Below are 21,097 nucleotides of genomic sequence, written 5' to 3'. Positions count from 1 at the left end.
GGAGGGGCATGGACTTTGTGACTGATGGGGGGGGTTGCACCCCTGTTTGTACACTGAATGGACAGCCAATGGTCTGTTATTTTCTGTCTTTAGTTACTGTCACTAAAATGCATATTTAAAGGCTTCTCCTTTTTATATCTGAATTGTATTTTCCTTCTTAAGCATCTGTAGTGACCTTAGTAGTCCAGGAAGCTTATTCTAATCAGGAAAATGCAAATCTGGGTAGGAATATCAAGCGCCGTGAGCTTATTTAATTACTCATTTATTTGACGCATTTCTGTCTCCATTTTGGTTTACCACACTCCTCCTCTCTCACCTTGGACGTGGTCTTTAGCTTTCCTGTCTGGGGTAGAAGAGGGTCTCTGCTTGGCTTAGCACAGCAGAGCTTACAGGAGGAGGATCATTCTGATGAGCAAGTCCTGCAGTTTGGTTTGGCGCCTGTCATTGTAACCTGTGGTTTTCTCGCTGCTGCCTTCAGCTCTGCTCTGCCTCAGCTGGGAAGGGGCAAGGGCTGGACAGGGAGTCGCAGACAAGCGACATCCTGAAGGCTCATCCACAGGGAAGGCCTTGGCTCTTTCGTGAGGAGAATTTCTCACAAAGTCCCCTTCGAAAGCAGTTTCCATTAAAAAAAAAAAAAAAAAAAAAAGGTCCCCTATGTTTCTGAACTAGGAAGCATCCTTGCCCCATGGCTTCCGGGAACCTCTTCCTTTCACTCTGAGAAAAGGTTTATTTCCTCCCGGCTAGAAATGGGCCCAAACCAGAACCGTGTATCAGATTCCCCAGGCCTCCCTTGAACTTTGTGGGGCACCTGAATTTATGGTGTCCAGATCCAAACCATCCCAGCTTTTAGGCTTATGAAACACGAACCCATCTGATGAGAGTTAACAACATCACTCCACCCCCACAGCGGGCCCCTGTTTAACAATCTGATGCCCTTCCTGGCTTGTCAGGAAACCTCAAGCGAAGTGTTCTGCCTCACAGGCTTCCAGCGGAAAGGCTGCTGTGGGGAACGCGCTGCTGCAGGGCTCAGCCAGCTCCCGCACGCAGACTGAGAACCAAGAGGCACCTGCATCTATAGCCTGCCTTCCCCGAGGCCACTGACGGCGCCTGCACTCGCCAGCTAGGACCTATGACTATGAAGCTCAAAGGAGCTCAGAGCTTTGTGGGGCTTCCCCAGCCTGATCTTAGGGGAGAGAGACACAGCCAAGGATTCATCTCTAATAGAAACATTTTCTCTGTGTGTCTGAAAAACAACCTGAATGGCGACCCCCAGCCTAGTTCCCTTCGCTCCACTCCCTCCAGTTGTTCTCCTGGCACCCAAACCCTGGCCCTTTCCTCACACCTATTACTGTCCCATCCCCCCCTGTCTTCCTTTTGAGAGTCTACAACAGGACACAGCCCTGTGCTGTCTCAGCTGTTCATGGAGGGAAAGGACCCTGTGTCCGCTACAGATGCTTGGGGCTGCTCTTACAAGCCAACTGCTAGGCTCTTCCTTCTCTCCCTCCCCCGGGCCGCTTTTCATAGTTGCAGGAGATCTTCTGAAATGACATCCCTCCAGAAAGGGGAAGATCACAGTTGCAGGACCGTGCAGCTTGGGGCACCTGCAGGCCAAGCGTCTCTCAGACACACTCATGCTCTATAAATCTCCATGCGCTCAGAAAAGTTTCCACATGATGGGAGGGTCTCTTGGTTCCCTTTCTGTCACTGGCGACTCTGAAAGCACCAAGCCTGAACCTCTCCCAGCTCACGATTGAAAACCTTCTTCCTCTTCTGCTTTAACCCTCTCTGCTGCCCCACACACATTTGGCTGATGCCCATCTTGGGGCAAGAAGGGCTGTAGGGCCATACACGATACACCTCAGAGCAGTTCTGCATTCTGGCACAGCACCCTGGGTGTCCTTGGAGGAATCCTGGCATCCTGAGATGTGCATCAGCTGTGGCACTCAAGAGGTTAATAAAGAAACCCATTCCATCACGTATGTAGACAGCAGGCTCTGTTCAGGGGGAAGAGCCAGGGGCCTGGGATGCTAATGGGGAGGGAAAGTGGGAGAGGAAGAAGCGGGTGTCTTACAATTGGTGGGCACTGCAGTTGTAGAATTTAAACTCTGTGCTGACGAACATCTTGTCTGTCTCCTTGGATTTCAGCTGGAGCTCCAACCCGAACCAGTCTGGAGAGGAAGAGAAAGAGAGAGAGGGTGTCACACCAGAAGCAACGGAGATTGCAACGGCAGAGCTACTGGTGTTCTCTCAAGAGTGGCTTGACGATTTGCTGAGCCCCCTGCTTCTGGTGTGATACGGAGGAAATCAAACTCCTCTGGTCCCTCCTGGCTTTGCGCTGGGACCCGGTGGGAGCCAGGCAGTTGCGTACCGAGGGGGGCAGGCCCCCGGGCACTGGCCTGCGGGGAGGTTCTGGGCCGGCCCCTCACGACATGCAGGGGGCAGGGGGCGCAGCCAGCCACCCCTCAGAGCCTCCTGCGCCCCCCGCCCCGCTGCAGCGTGTCGTGAAGGGCTAGCCCGGCGCCTCGCCTCAGGCTGGGGGGTGAGGCCGCCCTGTCCAAGCCGACGCCGGGCTGCGGGACTGGAGCGAGAGCAGTGGGTGCTGTGCAGCGGGTAAGAGCAGGGAAGGGGGGAAATGGGGGGTGGCAGCACGCAGGAGGAGGTAAGCAGCTCTCACATGAAAGATTTTTTGCCAAAGTGGCTCCCACTTGAAAAATAGTGACGATGACGGGCTTAGGGCCTCGGAACAGCCAATAATCCACACACTGTGCATCCTCTGGGGGCTCCAATGGAGCGTGCCGGTGCTGTTCCATGGCTGGCCAGTGGAGGCTGCTACTGGAGCACGACAAGGTCTTTCTCCAGAGCCAGCTGTCTCCAGGAACCACCCCCTGCGGTCAAATCACATCTAACGCTGAGGTGGGAAAACGCACTGGAGAGCTGATGTTCAGACACCACCGTAGGTCACAAGTGAAATGAGTGTGGCGGTCTCATCACATTCCCTAGAGGAGGTTTCCGGTCAGCATCAACTCCCGACAAGACGGGGGATAATTCACAGTCTATCCTGACGTGCAGCCCAGAAGGGGGTGTTGTAGGTGAGGGCCGGGCGGCCTGAACAGAGCTAAGCAGGAGGCTCACCACTGGAATAATCCAGAATAAACTGCATTGGCTGAGCTGCGTGAGGGAGGTTTGCTCTTCACTCTCTCCAAGCCCCTGACTTTCATGAGCACTCAAATTCACCATAACATTTTATATATAGAAAAACATCAGCAGGAAAGCACAGACGACACCTGGAAGCGGGCCAAGGAGAAAATGACTTTAAAAAAAGTAGCGTTATGGTTATGGAGAGAGAGAGGGAGAAGGGGAATGTGACAGAAGTGACATTAATGAAGAAACAATCCAAAGATCAAAACCAAAAAATAGAAACCTCATCCACCTACTCACAGCGACTGAGTCAGGTCTGAGTGCAGCAGCCCCACGCTTTGCCCGCCCAGATCTGCCAGGGCGAGTTCCCTGGTGAGATGACACACAAGAAGGTAGCTGGCTTGAAGAGTCACTAGTTATTGGGGTTCTTTGAACACAGCCTACATCCCGAGGGTCAGGGTTGTTATGTGAGCTCACAGGGTAGTCCCCTCTGGCCCCATTCCTCGTGGGTTTGCCATCCTGCACGGTGTCAGTGGGGTTCAGGTAGAAATGACATAGCATCCCTGCTGTGGTCTGCTCTGCCTGGCAGATCTAGACTTGCTCAGCGCTCACTGGCTCCTCCCGCCCATGAGGTGAATACACATGTGAAAAAACAAAGCCACTGGGCAATGCTCCAATCATGACGTCACCTCACCTTGGTCCACGGGTATGGCAGGGACATCTTTAGCTGCCGGCGAAATGCAGACAACCTGGCTGCCGGAAACCTGGCCTTCCACCTCAGTGAGGTTTCCAAACAGACAGGTGATTCCAGCAGACAGATCTGGAGCGTCGCTCACCAGCAGGCTGAGCTGGAAAAACGGAAAAGGAGAGAGAGAAAAAAAAAAGATCCCATTAGCTGTCAGAACTCCCCAGTTACCTTTAGCTTTTCAGCACCTGCTGCTTCTCTGTGGAGGATCAACCCCATACAGAGGAGGGGACCAGACATGCAGTGTGCCGCCACTCTTTCACTGTAACCAGAGGAGGAAAGAGACAGAGTGCTGCAGTTTTTTCTTCACTGATACAGGGATGGTCATACAGTCCCTTCTGTTGCCAGTGCCTGGGGAAAGGGTGGCAAGGGTTCTGGGAATAGACAGCTGCTGGGAAATGCCTGTCCCAGGGCGGCATCTGGAACAGAATAGGTGGGGAGTGTGTGCAGCCACTTCGACAGGACCAGCTGGGAGCCTATGGGTAGCTAGACTCTCCCAGAGGCACGAGTAATGGCTGAGGCTGGCAATTCAGAAAACAGAAACTTTTCCTTCCATGTGTAATGAAGAGGGGCAGTTGCCCAATGAAAACGTGGGTGCTGGGGTCAGATGTGGGAATACGGATGTCTGTGGGACTTCTGACTCCTCATTGGGGGGGGGGGGGGGGGAATCAGAAGATCCCTTCCGTTATCAACCCCTTCATGAACCTGAGCTCTAGTGGAGAAGAAAAACGTCTCTGCCATTGTGAATCCGAGCCTGTGTGTGTCCGGAGCGCTGTCTATCACAGCTGAGATACCCCTCCCCACCAGCCTGAGGAGCCGCACACAGAAATCGCCCGCCCCCTCTACCTACCGGGAGGCTGTGCTCAGACACCGAGATGCTGCTGGGCTGCATGGTGACACTCATACACTGGTGGATGTGGGCTGCAAACCGGTGTGGCTCCTCTGCTCGTTCGCACTTGTCCTTCCGGGAGCACCTGATACACACACAAGCGTCAATACGAAAGGGACACCTGACACACCTGTCTGTCTGTGAAAGAGCAGGGGGTGCCACAGCTGGTCAGGAGTGTCACGCGTCAGCAGGGCTGTCGGAGCGGAGCCCAGCAACGGCTGGGTAAGTCCAGCAACGGGGTAATAATGACCTGGCCTGAGGCACATCGACAGAGTTCTCTGCACAGCTTCAGGCCAGAACAGCAGGTGCGAAGGCTGCATGACAGGCACTAGCAGAGACATTTGGGGAAGGGGGGAGAGAAGACCCCTGGGGTGAAGCAAACTGTGGCTGATTTTAGAGGTGTTGAGCACCCACAGCCCCCGCTGACTTCCGGTGGGTCTGCGGGAACTCAGCATTTCTGAAAACCAGACCCATTGTGTCTGGCTCAGGTCAGAACGCCTCATTTTTGTCACCAACAAACTCACAATCCCCACGCTACCTTAAATAAAAAGCAATGGAAGGCAGTATCAAGGCAGCAACTGCACTTTAATTAAAAGAAAAACAGGTTGCTAATTAATCTTCTCTTCCTGAAGCCAAGAGGCTTGAAGTGCTGGAAGCTGTAATTTCTGATCCTCAGGCTGGAGACACTAGAGTTAAGTTAGTTGTCATGCTCGAATCTCCCCCACCTCCTTCCGCCGCAAAAAGAAACCATTAAGTTTGCCAAGCTGACTGATGAGCAGTGCTCCTGGAGTGCGCCGCGCGGCGTGCTCATCACCAAAGCCATTTCAGTGAGGAGGACCTCTGTGCGGACTGAAATTCTGATTTACAATCAGAGCCCCTCTCAGAGCCAGGCAAGGTGAAGTAAAAAGGGCTAATCAGTCCCACCTCACGACTCTGCCCCATGATTGGAAATTAAGGAGCCATTCAACAAACCTGGAAATGCTACTTCACGGTACGCAGAGTCAAGCTGTGACACTCACCGCAGGCAGTAGGGTATTGTAAAGCATGTATATTAGGGCAGTGATTAGGGACCAATCCAGATCGGGCCCCCATTGTGCTAGGCACTGTACAAATATCGGAGGGTAGCTAGTCAAAGGGTGTGGCTGGATTTTTCAAAGATCTGGTTAATTCTGTGACCATCAGTATAACTGCAGTTACACAAACGAAAAATAGAGAGGCCAACTAGAGCCAACTGTGGTGACGTGGACACCTGTCCACTAGGAATTGGATGGAGACTTACCAACTTATTTTACACAGCGCAGTTGTCGGCATTACCAGCTATTACCGCACAGTGGTCTCAGGGATAGTAGTACAGTGCTTTTGTAACCTGGGTGTATGGGGAAAGCGGAGTCATTTGGAGTCCGCCATAGAGCAGTGGTTGGCATATGTTGAATTTTAATGGAGTCGATGACCAGTCATCAAATGATATCAGCGTTCACTCGCTATTAACCTCAGCCCGATGTAAACCAATGGCCTGACGGCAAAAGGCTCCAAATCCCGTTGCCAGTCACCCGCTTTTCTAAGCACCAGTTTGAATGTTGTGTTACTGTGAGCAGTGAAGTGCTATCCTCCAACTTAGGACTGGAGTCAACACAAAAGCAGGGTTTCGCTGTTTTGTTTTCCTTTTGACAGGGCTGGATGCAATCTGCGGTGAACATCTACACTGGCAGATACACCGACTGTTCCATAAAGAGTCTTAATCGCCCCGTACCAGACCTCTCCTAGATGAGGTGACAAGAGCCTGGCAAAATTGGGACTCAAACAAACAAGCGAGCTCTCTCCATTGTGGAGAGGTCATTTGCTTCTGAATAAGAAAAGCACTCCGAGGTTACCACTTTCCCTTTCCAAACAGCTGTTCTCATACCTGGCAATTGATGTAGCCATCCTCCTCTCCCTCCCCCCACCTTCCCTTTTTTGGATTATAATGGACCTAAATATGAATGCTGCCAAAGAAAAGAATTATTGAGGTTTAAGCGAATCTGTAAGATAGCTTTAAAGTGAGCTCTTGACTGGAGCCTTTATCTCATTGACTCACTGGACTGGTTCTTTTTTATCATACTATTTATGGCAACAGCCCTAACAGAGATAAATAGGTCTGTAGACAATAACATACTTGCAGAGAGCAGCATATAGAGAGCCTTGCAGGTTACAAATTCCACTGGACCAACAATACTCCTTAACAATCTCCTTGAAGGCCTCTGCCTACCTCCCAAAGAACGGAATTCTTGGAGGAGGAGGAGGAGGAGCAAAAATTAACCCCGTCTTGCTTATAAAGTAAAAGAGAATGAATGAAGATCACACTCCAAGCTGGAATGCAAGATCTTGGGAGTACCGTACATGCGGCATGTTGCTCATTCTTCTGGATGTTGGTTAACCACGGAATCCAGCAAAAGGAAATATACCTTTCCCGTGGCCATTTCTTGTAGGGCTTTCTGGCATCTCATGTTATCTCCCAGATCCCTGGTAGGCTTCTTAAATCAAGGTGCAACATATGTGCAGTGTGTTTGCTGTGTCATTCTCTAATGGGAAGTCCACTACCCTGCTACTAATAGCAGCTAATGGATTTACTCCCTCAGACCAAATGTTAGTGGTCTGTGCCTTGGTTCTGAAGTTGAACGTTCCTCGGCTCATGACACACATTAGAGGCACTGAGACGCTGTCTGCTGTATAAACTAGGAGCTATTATGATCATGTCTGTACTGTGTGAGTGTCACAGCACCAACTACGCTCCCAGAGTCCAGCTCCAGCATGCACTGAACTGACCGAAAAAACACTTTGGATGCGCTTTCTGCATGGAGCTCCTTCTTTATGCTGGTTTTGTGTTTGTACAGCACCTAGCATGATGGAATCCCAGTACTGAGTGGGGCTTCTGGGCATTACTGTAATACCAAAATAAAAATCCTCCTCTTGCTAGCATCTTATTCTTTATGGGTTTGTTATACTGAAAAGAGGGGGCATTTGCAGTGCGATTCGCTGTTTTAAAACCGTGTAAAAGGCATCTGATGCAAATTCCTGACTCAGGAATTGGAGAGAATATCCCCAAGAATTACAGTTCTTGCACCGGCTGGTGAAAGGAAGGTGATTTGCTACACACATTGCTTCAAAGACCAGCCTAACCTGGTAAATATCAAGCTGCTCTCTTTAGCATGTAACCGAGGTTATTCCAGGCGTGGCTATACCCACTCCGTTATTACAGCATTTATTCTAGGTTCCGAGGGCCTGTTGTAGCTCACCGGGAACAAGACGACTCAGGCAGCAGGCCGGTCTTCAGTTCTTTAATAGTTAACTACAGCTAAGCTCAAAATTTGGCTGTCTGCTTTTAGGCAGCACCAAGAAAAGGAACCGGCTGATGGCACCACTTAAACAAAGATGCCGTCCGAGGCTGAGGCACTGTCCACGGCCCAGTGTTCTGGGGTAGGAATAAAGAGCTCCTCTCCTGTCCCATCTTTGCCCAGCACTCAGCTGAAGCGCGCAAGCTTTCTTAGCCTGCCTGGTGACTCCCGATCAGCTATCTCCCTCCCTTCTAGCTGGCCCAGGAGCCTGAGGGTGTGTCTACACAGCAACCAGACACCCAGGGCTGGCACAGGCCAGCCAACCCAGGCTCGTAAGGCTGTTTCATTGCGGTGGAGATTTCGGGGTTTGGGCTGTAGCCCTGGCTCTGGGACCTTCCACCTCACAGGGTCCTACAGCCCAAGCCCAGAAGTCTACGCAGCGGTGGATCAGTCCAGCAACCCAAGCCCCATGGGCCTGAGTCGGCTGGCGCACGGGCCAGCCCCGGGTGTCCAGTTACCATGTAGACGTATCCCTGAGCGGTTTTTCTAGCCCAGAGGGGCACCAGAGTGCTGAGGCCTCCAGCAGGGGGAGGCTTGGTCTAGTGCACCCTGTCACAGGCTCATTTTGGGATTAATTCTACCACTGCAAACGTAGAGCAAGAGGAGTCAATGCACAAGAACTGGAGCTGTTCACTTCAGATACCTGCACAGGCGCTGGCTGAGAGCAAGTCATTCCCCAATGAAAGATCTGCGACTTTTCTAAGCTCAGAGAGAAGTTTCTGAGGAGTCCCTAGTCATTTCTCTGCCTTACAAGCCTTGTTTCGGGCAGAATATCGTGCCCCAAAAGACTGAAGGAAGAAAAATCTGTCCGCAGAAAATCTAACAGAATAAAATTAATTGGCAGCCTAAAAGGTCTTCAGGCCAGAGGTTGTCTTCCTGTTCAGCTCTGCAATGCCTACGCGTGTGTCTACCCCGTAAGTAGCAGCTTGCAGCAGCAAGTCTCAGAGCCCCAGGCTACAGCCATGTGCTGGGAAGAGCTGTGTAGACATTCAGGCTTGGACTGGAGCTCCGACTCTGAAGCCTAAGGGAAGGGGCGGCCTTCACAGCCAGGCTCTAGCCTGAGCCGCAGTATCTACACAGCTGTTTTTGGCCCTGCCACGTGAGCCTGGTGAGCATGAGTCCGACGACACAGACTCAGACTCGTTGCCGTGTGCGCCACAGATGTAGCCTGAGACATTTTGGGTGCTACTGTAACGTAACTAACAAGAGGTAAAGGGGAAAACCTGCACCAAAATGCTTACTTACGAACTACAACGTGGAATCAGTCTCAGGTAATCCCCGGTAACCTCCACTTGATGTTGGCCCAGACCACATTCTCTTCTCTTCCAACATGGAATTCCAGGCTACCTCTTGCTTCTTCCATCCCGACTCTAACCTGCTTCCCAACATCTCCGCTGGGGATCAAGCGTATGCAGAAGCTGTTAGTTCAGCTCATTCCACACCATTGGCTTGGATTTTTGTTCCTCTGTCTTGCGGGCTTCTGCAGGTGGATATATGCAAAGGTCCCTCCCCTAACACAGTGCTGCTCTTAGTCCTCCTCAATAACTAGATGGAATATCGAGAGCTGTGCTTCTGCTACTGCGTCTGACCTCACAGACCTAGCCCTTTAGCCCAAACACAAGCACTTCCTGCTTTTCGATCCATGGGTTTAATCCCCACAGAAGACTCAAACACAGGCCTCATTACACAGATGGTAAATGCACACGTGTACAGTGCCAAGTACAAAGAGACCCCAGTCCCTGCCTGGGACCTCTAGGCACAATTGCAATAGAAATGTTAAATAATAATAATACGCTGCAGTCACTCAGAATTTGAAGCAATAGAACTCAGGTCCTCCTGGTCACTCAGAATTTTATGGCAACAGTGGAGACACAACTGAGATCCTCCTGCTCTAAAAGGATCTGCCGTCAGCACCTGAGCTGAAAGGAGCAGGTCTTATGGCAGTACAGGGTCTATGACACGCAGTCCTGATTCCATCCAGTAGACGGCAATGGTGCTGTCAGTCTCCTTTTCACTAGCACGCCAGTTCATGACATTGTTCGGATTTCAAGATCCAAACCCTTTAGTTGCCTTGGCAATCACGCAGACAGTTCTGGCTAAGCACACACAAGTGCAGATCCTGATCCGAGCACGTTGAGTCTGCACAACTGCCCATGAGTCCCTCGTGGACAGGCCGTTTCACAGGACCCCCTAGCTCACCCTCCCTGCTGCTGGCTGGCCCAGGAATACAGCATTACGGCAAAACTTCGGCTGCTGTTTTATCTCATCACCCAGGACCCAGGCATGCAGAAGCAGAGTCAAAATAGAAAAAAGGGGGGAAAAGCAATTTGGTTTGAATCCTGGACCAAGGCGCTCAGTTGGTTCTTTCTGCATCTGAACTGGGTCATGTAACCCTGATGGCCACTTTACTCACCAGAGCTTTATTTTCTCTCTCCCCCGCATGCTGCCTCTATCTCAGCCCCCCTAGACCCTCGTTTGTCTCTCTTTTTGTCAGCCCTTTGCAAATGCAGCGTGAACAGCACATCTTGACCTGCGACCTCCCCACCAAACACAGAAGCAGCTGGCCCATCTGGCAGGAGTGAAACATAAAAATTAGAGCCGAGGGATGACAAATGAAATACAAACACGCCGGCTTTGGGGGCATGCAAACAAATATGACAGCAGCTTCAGTAACAGCAAGATAAACTAAATTATTTACAGCTTAAGACAGGGGCTAAAAAACGATCACTGCTCTGCGCAGGCAGCGGGAAGACAGAGAAACTCCAAGGAAGGGTTGAGAAATACCAGCGGAAAAGAAGGCGCCATAGTGGCTGTTGGCCAGATTTAGCCCTGTGCCTCAAAGCAGGGTCTGGCTCCCCTCCCTGGGTTTCCTGCTGTGCTCATGCCATTATATCTTACTGATCAGTATGTATCTTATAACAGTATGTGTAACACGCCACCTCCATGGCCTGACCTCTTTTCCTACGAGCTATCAGTCCCTATGTCGGGCAAGGGAAAGTCATCAAATGGTTGAAGAAGGGGCCTGGGAGCCAGAACTCCTGGGGTTTGCCCATGTCCTGCCACCGACGCGGTGTGTGATCTTGAGCAAATCATCATCATCCGTTCGTGTACAGTAGCTCCTTGAGGCCCAAACGGAGATCAAGGTCCCATTGTGCTAGGTGCTGTGTATGCTGTGAGAGACGGTCCCAAAGAGCTTACAATCGAAATCGTCATGACAGACACAGAATGGCAGAAAGGAAGTCTCTTCATCTCTTGATGTTCTAGTTTTCCCTCTCAGCAAAATGAGGATTCTCTGACCTTCTCTTCCTGGTTGGGTTGTGAAACTTAATTCATTAGTATTAGCAAAGTCTCAGCGATCCTCAGCCGGAAGGTGCTACGGGAGATCTAAGGGTTATTACTAGGATATATATACAAATGCAGACCTCGGGGCAGTTGCTTTTCCAGCCAAACCAGTTTGTAATTCTAATTCCCACATTTAATGGATCTCTTCCCTTACCAACGACAACAGCTGCACCCTCCATCAGTGCATCTCAAGCACATCACCTCGCCTTAAGTCCTGCAGCACCCGCGGAAAGCCTTGTAGGCAAATACCGTGATAGCCATTGTATGGCAAGGCAAACGGAGGCACAGATGGGTGAAGTGGTTCGCCTGAAGTCACACAGCCAGGCAGTACGGTCTGGAGGAAGGGACAAAGGGTTGGGAGCCAGGTGATACGGCAGAGCCAGCATTCGAACCTTACTCGTTGTGTAGCCTTGGCCAGTTGTTTGACTTTTCTGTCCCAGTTTCCCACCTGTAAAATGGGGATAATGATGCTTACCCATCTACTTCACAGGGGGGGTTGGGAGGATTCAGTGGTTAGTTTCTCTGAACACATAAAGCACTATAAAAATGCCACATAAATTATAGCCAAGGCTAGAATCCAGAAGGCCCTGCCTTTCAGTTTCCAGCTCTTATCACCGGACAAAGGGAGACACGTAGTGAGAGGATATAAACAAAAAGAGCCATAGGTTAAGCAGCAACTAGAAAACAACCTGACTTGGAAGTCACACTGTTTATTAAGATCTTCTCACAACACATCCAGGTCCCGTCTGGTCGCTGTGGAGGGCCCAGAACTCTGTAACCACTCCACAGGACCGATTTCAAAGATTTGTAGGTCCTGTTTGATATGGCCAACAATGCACAGAGTCAAGGAGGGATTGGTTAGTCCGGTCTTAAGGGGAGAAGCAGCGAGGAAGAGGGAAATCAACAAGGCAAGACCGTTTCCGGAATGTGACTCAAGAGGGCTAATTCTCTACTGCCCTGCACCTTGTGCACTTATTTTCACCCGAGCATCGGGAGGGCTGAATGCTACCAAATTAGAATGATAGTGTCTCTCGCTCGCGCTGCACGGTGTAGATGGCAGCAGAGTATCGAGCCCAGTGACTACTGGTGATTCTCTTCAAAGCTTCGCTGAAAGCGGCAACTGAAATTAAAAACACTTCCCCATGTTGTGACAGTGAAGATCTACCTCCCTGCACACAGGTCTCTAATCCAGTCCGGATTTTGTACATGAGCCTTTATTTCTCTCCTTCGCGCGCCCTCCTAACACCTGCTGCTTTGGCATGTGGCCAAGTGCTATTGTGTGGGTCCCTGAACTCTGTCCTTCTGCCTCCGCCCCAATTTCCACACATTTAATGGGAGCGCTTTGCTGGCTGGCACGGAGCCAAAGGGCTTTCGATTCCTTTCTACCAGTGCGCTCCAGGTTTCTCCCCCCAACTGTGCGCGCCTGGTCCTCCTTCCGCTTTAGCAAGTGATCATTATTGTCACAGAGAGAGAGAGAGAGAGAGAGAGAGAGAGAGAGAGCACAATCACCTCCCAAATTCAGAGACTAGTTTCCTGAAGCTCCCCGGAAAAATCTTTATTTCCTTTGTCTCCACTGACATGAGTTAAGGCTGATGATCTCAAACTTAGCACAGAGCCTGAACCCTAATACACGGTTTCATTGCTTTGCTGAGTTTGACTCACTGCCTGAAGCATTCATTTTTTTTTTTTTTTGACATTTCAAAGCACCACTTAAATAGTCTCTCCAGGCCACCTGTAATGAGCCAAATCCTCTGCTCAGGTACACATGTGCAACCTTGCGGATGTTAATAAGGTCATATAATCCATATAAGAGCATATTTCCTCTTTTTAACAAGACCTCAGTGATATTCAATGGCATTCACCCTGCAGGGCAGGGAATTCCCCTGTAGGAAAAGAGGGATTGTAAAAGGCTGGTACTGTGTTTTGTTTTGTTTTTTTAAATAACCACATGTGGGAAGAGTTCAGGTTTTGAAGGCTGCTCTTGCAATAATAACCATTCACTCAAACCCAACGGCTGATGATGGACTTACATGTGGTGAAGAGTGCACCAGCCACAGTGAGGGTCTCCGGAGCTCAGACATTCCCCACAGGTTGTGTATTGCTCACAAGATTCAACGGGAACCCTGGACACCTGGAAAGTAAATAAACATGGTCACGGCATTTTCATTCCCCTTTTCCACACAACGAATAAATAAAACAGCAGCAGCAAGCCCTTTTACAGCCACTTTTCTTTGAGGATTGCAAAGAGATTCACAAACTTTAATTCAAGACTAAAAAAATCCTTGCAGAGGTAACACAATACTGTACAATGTTATATCCATGTTACAGACAAGACTTCTTCAGATACGAGAGTAAAAAGTGTCTCAAAACCAGACAATGGGGCTGCCTGTCTCACCAGAATAGGTTAGCTCAGAGATGGGGGAGCAGGAGAGAAAGGCAAATGAGGAGGGAACGGCTCCGTTAGCCAGGTTTACAAAATCACCAGGAATCTGGCCATCAGCAAATAACCTCACATGGTAACCTTCACAAACAGAAAAGGTCCGTTTACAGTGGTGAGATGTTATAAGGTCCTGACCCACTTGCCATTAACAACTCCCCCTGAGGTGCTATCCGAGATAGTGCTGAGAGCAAGGGCTTAGCAGCCTTCAGCACAAAGACCGGATGTTTATCTGGATCAAGAGTTGGGGAAGGGACATAAACCCTCCTGCATTAGCTCATGAACTAACCTCTACCTAACCGGGCTAGAAGGAGACATTCCCTAGGGGCAGGTTATCCTGCTGCTGCTTACTGTGAGGTTCTTTTACCTTCCTCTGTGGTGCTAACCACGGTCAGAGACAGTCTACGGAACTAGACAGACCTCTGGCTCAAATCCAATAGAGCAATTCATACGAAGTGAGACTGGTCTATATAGCTAATATATATTTATGTAAGTATATATTTATATACTTTCTATGAAGTGCTGTGGGATCCTTTGGGGTGAAAGGAAACGTGTAAACATTTGTATTAATAAATAATAATAATTACGACCCATCGTGTCCTATCTGAATAGCAGAGTCGCAGACGTATAGTACGGTTTACAATAAAGAGCAACCTACAGTCAAGCTTGCATGGCCAACAGGCCTAGCGGAGGTGGTGATCAGGGCTTAGCCCGTGCAGACAGATTGTGCAGCAGTCTGGGGTGAGCACGTCACAGGCTCTTGCTGGCTTGCGTTAGTGAAATCTGTCTGCTATCACACAAGCAAATGCTCTCTTTGGCAGCCAGAAGGCTGCGTTCTAGTCCAAGAAGCCAGTCCCAAAATTGCCCCCGCACGCACCCCGTGTTTGGGGGTGTGTGAACATGTTCTGGGATGGTCCAGGACAATACGGAGACTGCTGGCTTCCATATGGCTCAGACAAACACGTCTTGGAGGTACTGCAAGCTAGGACTGGCAATTCACTCTTCGGCAGGTCAGCAATCCACAGTGACACACAGCCTGCCTAAGTCATAAGGTTTCAACTGAGCTGGGAAGCAGAATTATACCCTGGAGATGCCCTGTCCCCTCCATCCAGGAGGAGGCCATTCCTTAACGTAACACTGCCAGACCGTCCCCTCCCAGGAGACCATACATATGCACCCAGGAAGAGGCCATATTGCGTGGTAATACACCATATCCTCCTTGGAGTTGGCCATCCCAGCCCGTTCTGCACCCTCCCCAGTAGGCGAGACTCCTCAGGTATTGTTAGTTAGGCATTGAGCAATGGCTTTGGGTGGTAAAGACTACGACCTGTTTCTCACCTGCTTTGCACCTTGTGCAGTCACTGATACCTATGCAAACTACCAGTGTAATCGAATACACAATCCTGAGTTGGCAGCATTTTAAGCTGATTTTGCACAGGGTATACGGTAACACAAAGCACAGGGCAGTGTGAAACCAAATCCTGTGTGCCAGATTCACCACTATGTGACTTCAGTGTTACACCAATGATTTCTTTAGGGTCACAGCGGCACGTAACTGGAGTAACGAAGTGGTGAATCAGGCCTTGAGAGTCCATGTCATGGAGGACATGTATTCTTGACTGTAATTTTTCATGTCTGTGCAAGCGCTCAGTGTCAGAATGAGGCATTTCACTACTTGAAATAAATATTAAAAACCACAACTACCCTCACCCCTACCCCTCGACACCCCCAAGAAACAACAAAACACCCCCCCTCCCACTCTTGGCTCCAGATTTTGGCTTGAAATAAAGAAGACTGAAAGACAAATATTGAAGGGAGAAGGAGCCCCTGGGGTAGAAATGAAAGTGAACAGAAAAAAGATCTTTCATGTTTAAAAAGCTGCATATTCAAGTAGGCCTGAGAAGCACATTTCTGATTCCTGTTCCAGTTCACCTCTCCCATGGCAATCGCTGTCTGCTGTGCGCTGGTGTATCCGTTACACTAACCAATGGGCTCCCTTCCGCTCTGCCACCCCAACAGAGCCCTTGTGCAGAGATAACTAAAGCAAAGTGGGCGGCCTCTTTCCTTGGATTTCTGGCTCCTTGTGAGTGATGTCTGCAACTGGCTGAAAATTGAAACAACTGTCTGCATTGCATTCGCTCTGTCTGTCAAAACACTGCCTAGCTCTCAGCAGCTGGGAAGTCAGGGGCTGAAAGGAAGCAGTGTCTCTCGGAACAAAGGCCACTTTCACGCCAAGTGTTGTTGATATAGTGAGAACCCAGCTCCTCTCTAAACATGAAACCAATAGGGCTGCTGTTCTTCTTGTTTCCTGGGTCCTACATAACAGCTTTAAAAAAATATATATATATAATTTGTGTTGAGCTAAAAGGCTATGGAGTAGTTTTGGCCTGGGATAAGCCAGAGAAGCAATTATGGAGGCCTCTGGGTCAAATTCAGTGGTGAATGTAAACAGTGGAGGAAGGTACACAGTGTGTGTAAGTGGCAAAGCTGAGTGCAGCGTGCACCCATTTGGGATTCCAAGGGTGTGCGAAGACTAACTTACACATGGAGAAGGGTGATGCAGCAAAAGGAAACAACTCAAGGGTGTAATAAGGGACATAGAGGGTCTAAGTTCAGTTCCAGGCTCTACCACAGACTACCTGTCTGTCCTTAGACAAGTCTCTAGCTCTCTGAACCTCAGCTTCCCCATCTGTAAAATGGTGATAATGATACTTTCTTTCTCCCATCATTTGTTTGTCCAGTCTACTTAGTCTGTAAGCTCTTTGGGCCAGTGGCTTTATCTCGGCAGTTATCTGTACAGCACCTAGCACAATGAGGCCCTGATCTCATGGGGTCCGTAAATGTTACTGTAGCACAAATAATAGGTGAGTGCCCATCTCTCTCTCTCTCTCACACAGACACAGTCTCCCCTCACCCACCTACACACATTGTCTGCAACATTCCCCTGACCAAGTTCAGCCCTACTATAAGAGGACACCACACCCATTCTGGTTATCCAGGTACTTATAAGGTCCGCATCACCACTAATGGATGAAAAATTCCTACTTTGAATTTTTATATGTTTTAGAAGCAAAAGTTGCCATTTGATAGCATTTCCTTGGGAAGCACAAGAAAGCCTGGTGAAAATTCAAGTCAACAGAGCACACAATGGGGTTATAATAAACTGTTCTTTTCGGCCTCCCAAAGAAAGGGCAGGGTGGCAGGGGGAGAGAGAATGGGACTTCCAGAGCCACAAAACTGACCAGGAAACTAAGAATTTAATCCTATCCCAAAATTGGAATCTGCCTCCCTCTCTTGGCCAAGGTTCCATTGCCAAATGCAAACATCCAACATCCTGCCCCTACAGACCTCCAAGGCTCCTGTTGGCGACCTGGGAGCTGCTGTGAAAACTTGTCTAGTGCTTGGTCAGCACTGGAGCAGAGGGGAACACAGGCCTGTGGGTGTGTGGGCTCCATGACAAGGCTCCTGCTCCCCATGCTGCAGAGTCTGAGTACCTGTGAAGATGGAAAGTCAGGTGGCTTCATGACTCTAAGAGCTAGTCTATACCAGAGATGCTACCGATGCACTTGCGCCGCTGGAGTGAGTCTGATGGAGACACTCTATGCTGACGGGAGAGAGCTCTTCTGTCAGCATAATAAAACCACCTCCGCAAGGCACTGTACTTACGTCTGCGGGAGAAGCTCTTTTGCTGACACAATGCTGTCTATGCCGGCACTTAAGTTGGTGTAATTTACGTTGCTCAGTGGGGTGGCTTATTCACACCCGAGCGACAAATTATACCAACATAACCTGTAGTGCTACCAGCCCTATCCTTCTCCCCCTCCTCGTCAGAGCTCTGAGCATTTGTTTCTCCCGATGCTGTTTAATTTCATTTGCAGAATTCCCGTCAGCCAATGGCTGACATCACATGGTGCTTAATTAAATCGATTGTCATGGAACAACATGCAAAGGGGGATTTTCCTTTCTTTCTTTTTTTTGTTTTGTTTTGCAGTGGAAGGCAGACATCCGCTCCAGAAAGTGCCTGCCAAAGGTGAATCGTGTTTTATAACAACGCAGATGTTAAATGAGAAAATAATTTGTACTTCTGCCTTTCATCTAAGGATCTCCAAGCACTTCACAGACACTGAATACGGTCTCACAACCCTGCAGGGAAGATGCTAGACATATCATGCTGCTGGGCAAAGCCACCACAAAGTGATTCTTCCTGTGGGTTAGGATGGAATAAAACTAGGCTCCTGAGCCTTAGCTAAAGGGGAGGCAACTCCTCACCTAGCATTGAATTAATATCCACCCTCCACTCTGCACTGAAAGGGACGCTAGCTACCCTCCTGTTCTCATCTACATTGGGGCCAGGAAGCAGAGAGTTCATTTGAGATTCCCAGCTGATGTTAGTCCTAGCTCAGAGTCTAGGAACCAATTTATGCTTTTCACTATAAGTCGCAGGTGGGAGCAACAGTGATACTCGGCAGTGTTACTGGGAGCCACAGGCAGCTGTCCGGTGTCCGAGAACATCCGCGTTCAGGAGAGACGTGTTACTTGGATCCCACCACGTAAAGTGCTGCTGATTGGGCGTTTGATCCAGTACCCACTGACGTCAATGGGCAGACTCTCATTGGCTTCAGAGGGCACAGGAGGGAGTCCTAATATCATTCAGTCCCATTCTCTTTACTGGTTCCTCCTACACCTGGAATATAATTATGACAGGCACGTGCCATCTCCACAAGCCCCCTGCCAGTCAGACGCAGCGCTATAGGTATACCATACCTTACTTTCCTCACGTGGGTCACCAGTAAGTTCAGCAAGTGTCTCATGTATCGAACAGGGCCCCCGTCTCTAGGTCTTATTTATTAATGGAAAGTGCAACCGAAACACAAGGCAGACCTTCACCCGGGCTTTTCAGCAGCGAAGCTGACCCTGCCTGAGGCCCTTTATCCCCTGGCCAGCAATCCCCTGGCCAGGCCCTTTATCCACAAGGCACTCTCAATCTTGAGTCTTTCCCTGGAGCTGCGGCCTCTGCAGAGGCTTCCCGCCAACTGGAGCTCTTCTCCAGCTAGCAAGCAACTCCTCACAGGCTGGGCGTCCTGCAGCGGGGTGACTAGATAGCAAGTGTGAAAAACCAGGAAGGCGAGGAGGGGGAAGAAATAGGTGCCTGCATAAGACAAAGCCCCATATATCAGGACTGTCCCTATAAAACCGGGACCTCTGGTCACCCTACCTGCAGCTATCTGGGATTTCCCCGTCTAACTCTGTTTTTTTCTTGGCAGTTCTGCTCTGTTCCCTGGGAGCGCCTCCCTCCAACTGAGCTCTGGTAGCCTTTTATCAGGTACAAGTGCTCATTAGCCAATTCACTGCCACCTAGGCAGTTAATTACTTACAGGTTGGCTGCGACAGGGTTCATTCTCCTTAAAGAAGGCCACCACCAGGTAAAGTGTGCTCTGACTCTCCTTCAAGGGGCCAGCCACGCTGGACCACTGCTGTTTTACAGAGCCTGTCCTTATGAATCTCCAATACATTTAGATTCAGACTGGGTGCCTTTTCACGTTCGTAAAGTCTTGCTTTCTCTTACAGTGCTATATACGTAATAAATGACAATAGCAATAATTACTAGTGTAACATTGTACAAATTATGTCATGAATTTGGCCTTTTTTCCTGCTTGTAGAATATCCACGAGTAAATAGCATCATCAGCAAATGTATTTACTATTAAAAATTATTTGATAATTCTTTTCAAATCCTGTATTAATTTTGAACGGTTCATAGATTTATGCCGGTTAAAGCCAGATGGGACCATCTGCACAACTCAGGCTATAGAATTTCAGCCAGTTTTCCCTGCACTGGGTCCAACAACTTGTGTCTGACTAAAGGATATCTTCCAGAAAGAGGTCTCCGCAAACTCTTCAGCCTGCACTGGTTAACTATGATCGCTACAATAAGTCACCTCATATTGTTTCTGTTTCCTGATTGGAAGAGTGCATACACACTTCTGGAGTGTAATTTCCCATTTGTTGTCCACAAATACTCCACCACACAGCTTTGAAATCACTATCTGCAAATGTTCATGCCGGAAAAACTCGACTGCTGAAATATCCACGCAGACGTTCACAGAAAGAAGACACAAAAGGATTGTGCACACAGTCAAAGCAAAGTCATTTCAACATTTGAGAGAATATCGGAGGAACTTTTTTTGCAACACTTGTCCCATCAGATATTTGCCCAGCTCTCGCAATTATAACACATAATCCACTATTCTTGCAATCCAAAATCCATATAGCAAAGACTCCAACAGACTGTATGAAAAACGGCCTCAGTGTGGTGAGTAAAAGCACTGAACTCCCATTAATAGTAAGCACTGTCATGTACCCCTATCTTACCACACACAGTTCTGAAAGCTTATTTCCCCCCTCAGAGGCACTGACAGAAGAAGAACTGGGATCCCCTTGTTCCTTACAAAAGTCGGGTGGAACTTGCTTGTGTTTTAATTGTTTTCAAATTGTTCTCTGCCAGGCTAATTATCATTATGAAACCCAAGTGTCTGTGCACATGAAATGCTGCATTAGGGAGAGAAAAGAAGATAAGGAATACTGTGTTTCAGACATGGAGCTAGCTGTCTGTAGGCTGAGGGAAAAACAACATGGATTGGTGCTGATTTAAAAAACAAAGAAACAGTGAGATCAGACAGAAAAATAAAGAATTCAAATGAATGCAATTCACACTGCGGTGAAAGGATAACAACATCCCAGCAAAAACTGAAAAATAGCCAGGAACATGAGTTATAAAAACGGACTGGCCCAGCTGGAAATAGCAATGCTTTGCAGGAGATGAAGGTTTGATTTCTGGGCCTGCCCTTGTTTCCCAAACTGGTAGGGGATGGGAGAAAATTGCCTTGAAGTTGATTCGTTTGTTTTTCCCCCATCTCAGCCAGGGATTACCAAAAGACAGAAGGCATTGTCTAAAAGATAAAAATAGATAAAGAGAAAAGGGGGAGAGAAAAAGAAAACGAGACAAAAGAAAGAGCAAATGAGAAAATCAGAAGGAATGAAAAGGAGAAAATGGAGGAAGGAAGGAGAAAGATGCAGAGGAGAGCAGAAGAGCCCAGACACTCTGGAGTGATGGAACGTAAATATTTAAGTGCTTCCTCTTTGGCGGATCACAATGCTAGCTATTGACACTCAGCA

General features: G+C 49.0%; 1 protein-coding gene across 6 annotated transcripts in view; it reads right to left on the bottom strand.

The window, feature by feature from the left end:
- The window catches only part of PLXNA2 (plexin A2), a 349,352-nt gene that overhangs the window by 92,757 nt on the left and 235,498 nt on the right, over positions 1 to 21,097 (bottom strand). For 5 of the 6 annotated variants that reach the window (XM_067558832.1, XM_067558841.1, XM_067558829.1 and 2 more), the window contains exons 5-8: positions 13,516 to 13,616; positions 4,734 to 4,857; positions 3,833 to 3,986; positions 2,072 to 2,168 (exon numbers count right to left, since the gene is read on the bottom strand). In XM_067558832.1, coding sequence (XP_067414933.1) covers positions 2,072 to 2,168; positions 3,833 to 3,986; positions 4,734 to 4,857; positions 13,516 to 13,616 — 476 coding nt within the window. Of the gene's footprint in view, positions 1 to 2,071; positions 2,169 to 2,685; positions 3,285 to 3,832; positions 3,987 to 4,733; positions 4,858 to 13,515; positions 13,617 to 21,097 lie in introns of those variants that run through there. The other variant, XM_067558833.1, reaches the window with a different exon arrangement.

The sequence above is a fragment of the Emydura macquarii genome, unplaced genomic scaffold (assembly GCF_026122565.2).
Source record: "Emydura macquarii macquarii isolate MOO-44397 ecotype Brisbane River unplaced genomic scaffold, CSIRO-AGI_Emac_v2 contig_2184, whole genome shotgun sequence".
NCBI lineage: Eukaryota > Metazoa > Chordata > Testudines > Chelidae > Emydura > Emydura macquarii.
Note: the sequence above shows the minus strand (reverse complement) of the source record. Positions and strands in the feature narration are given on the sequence as shown.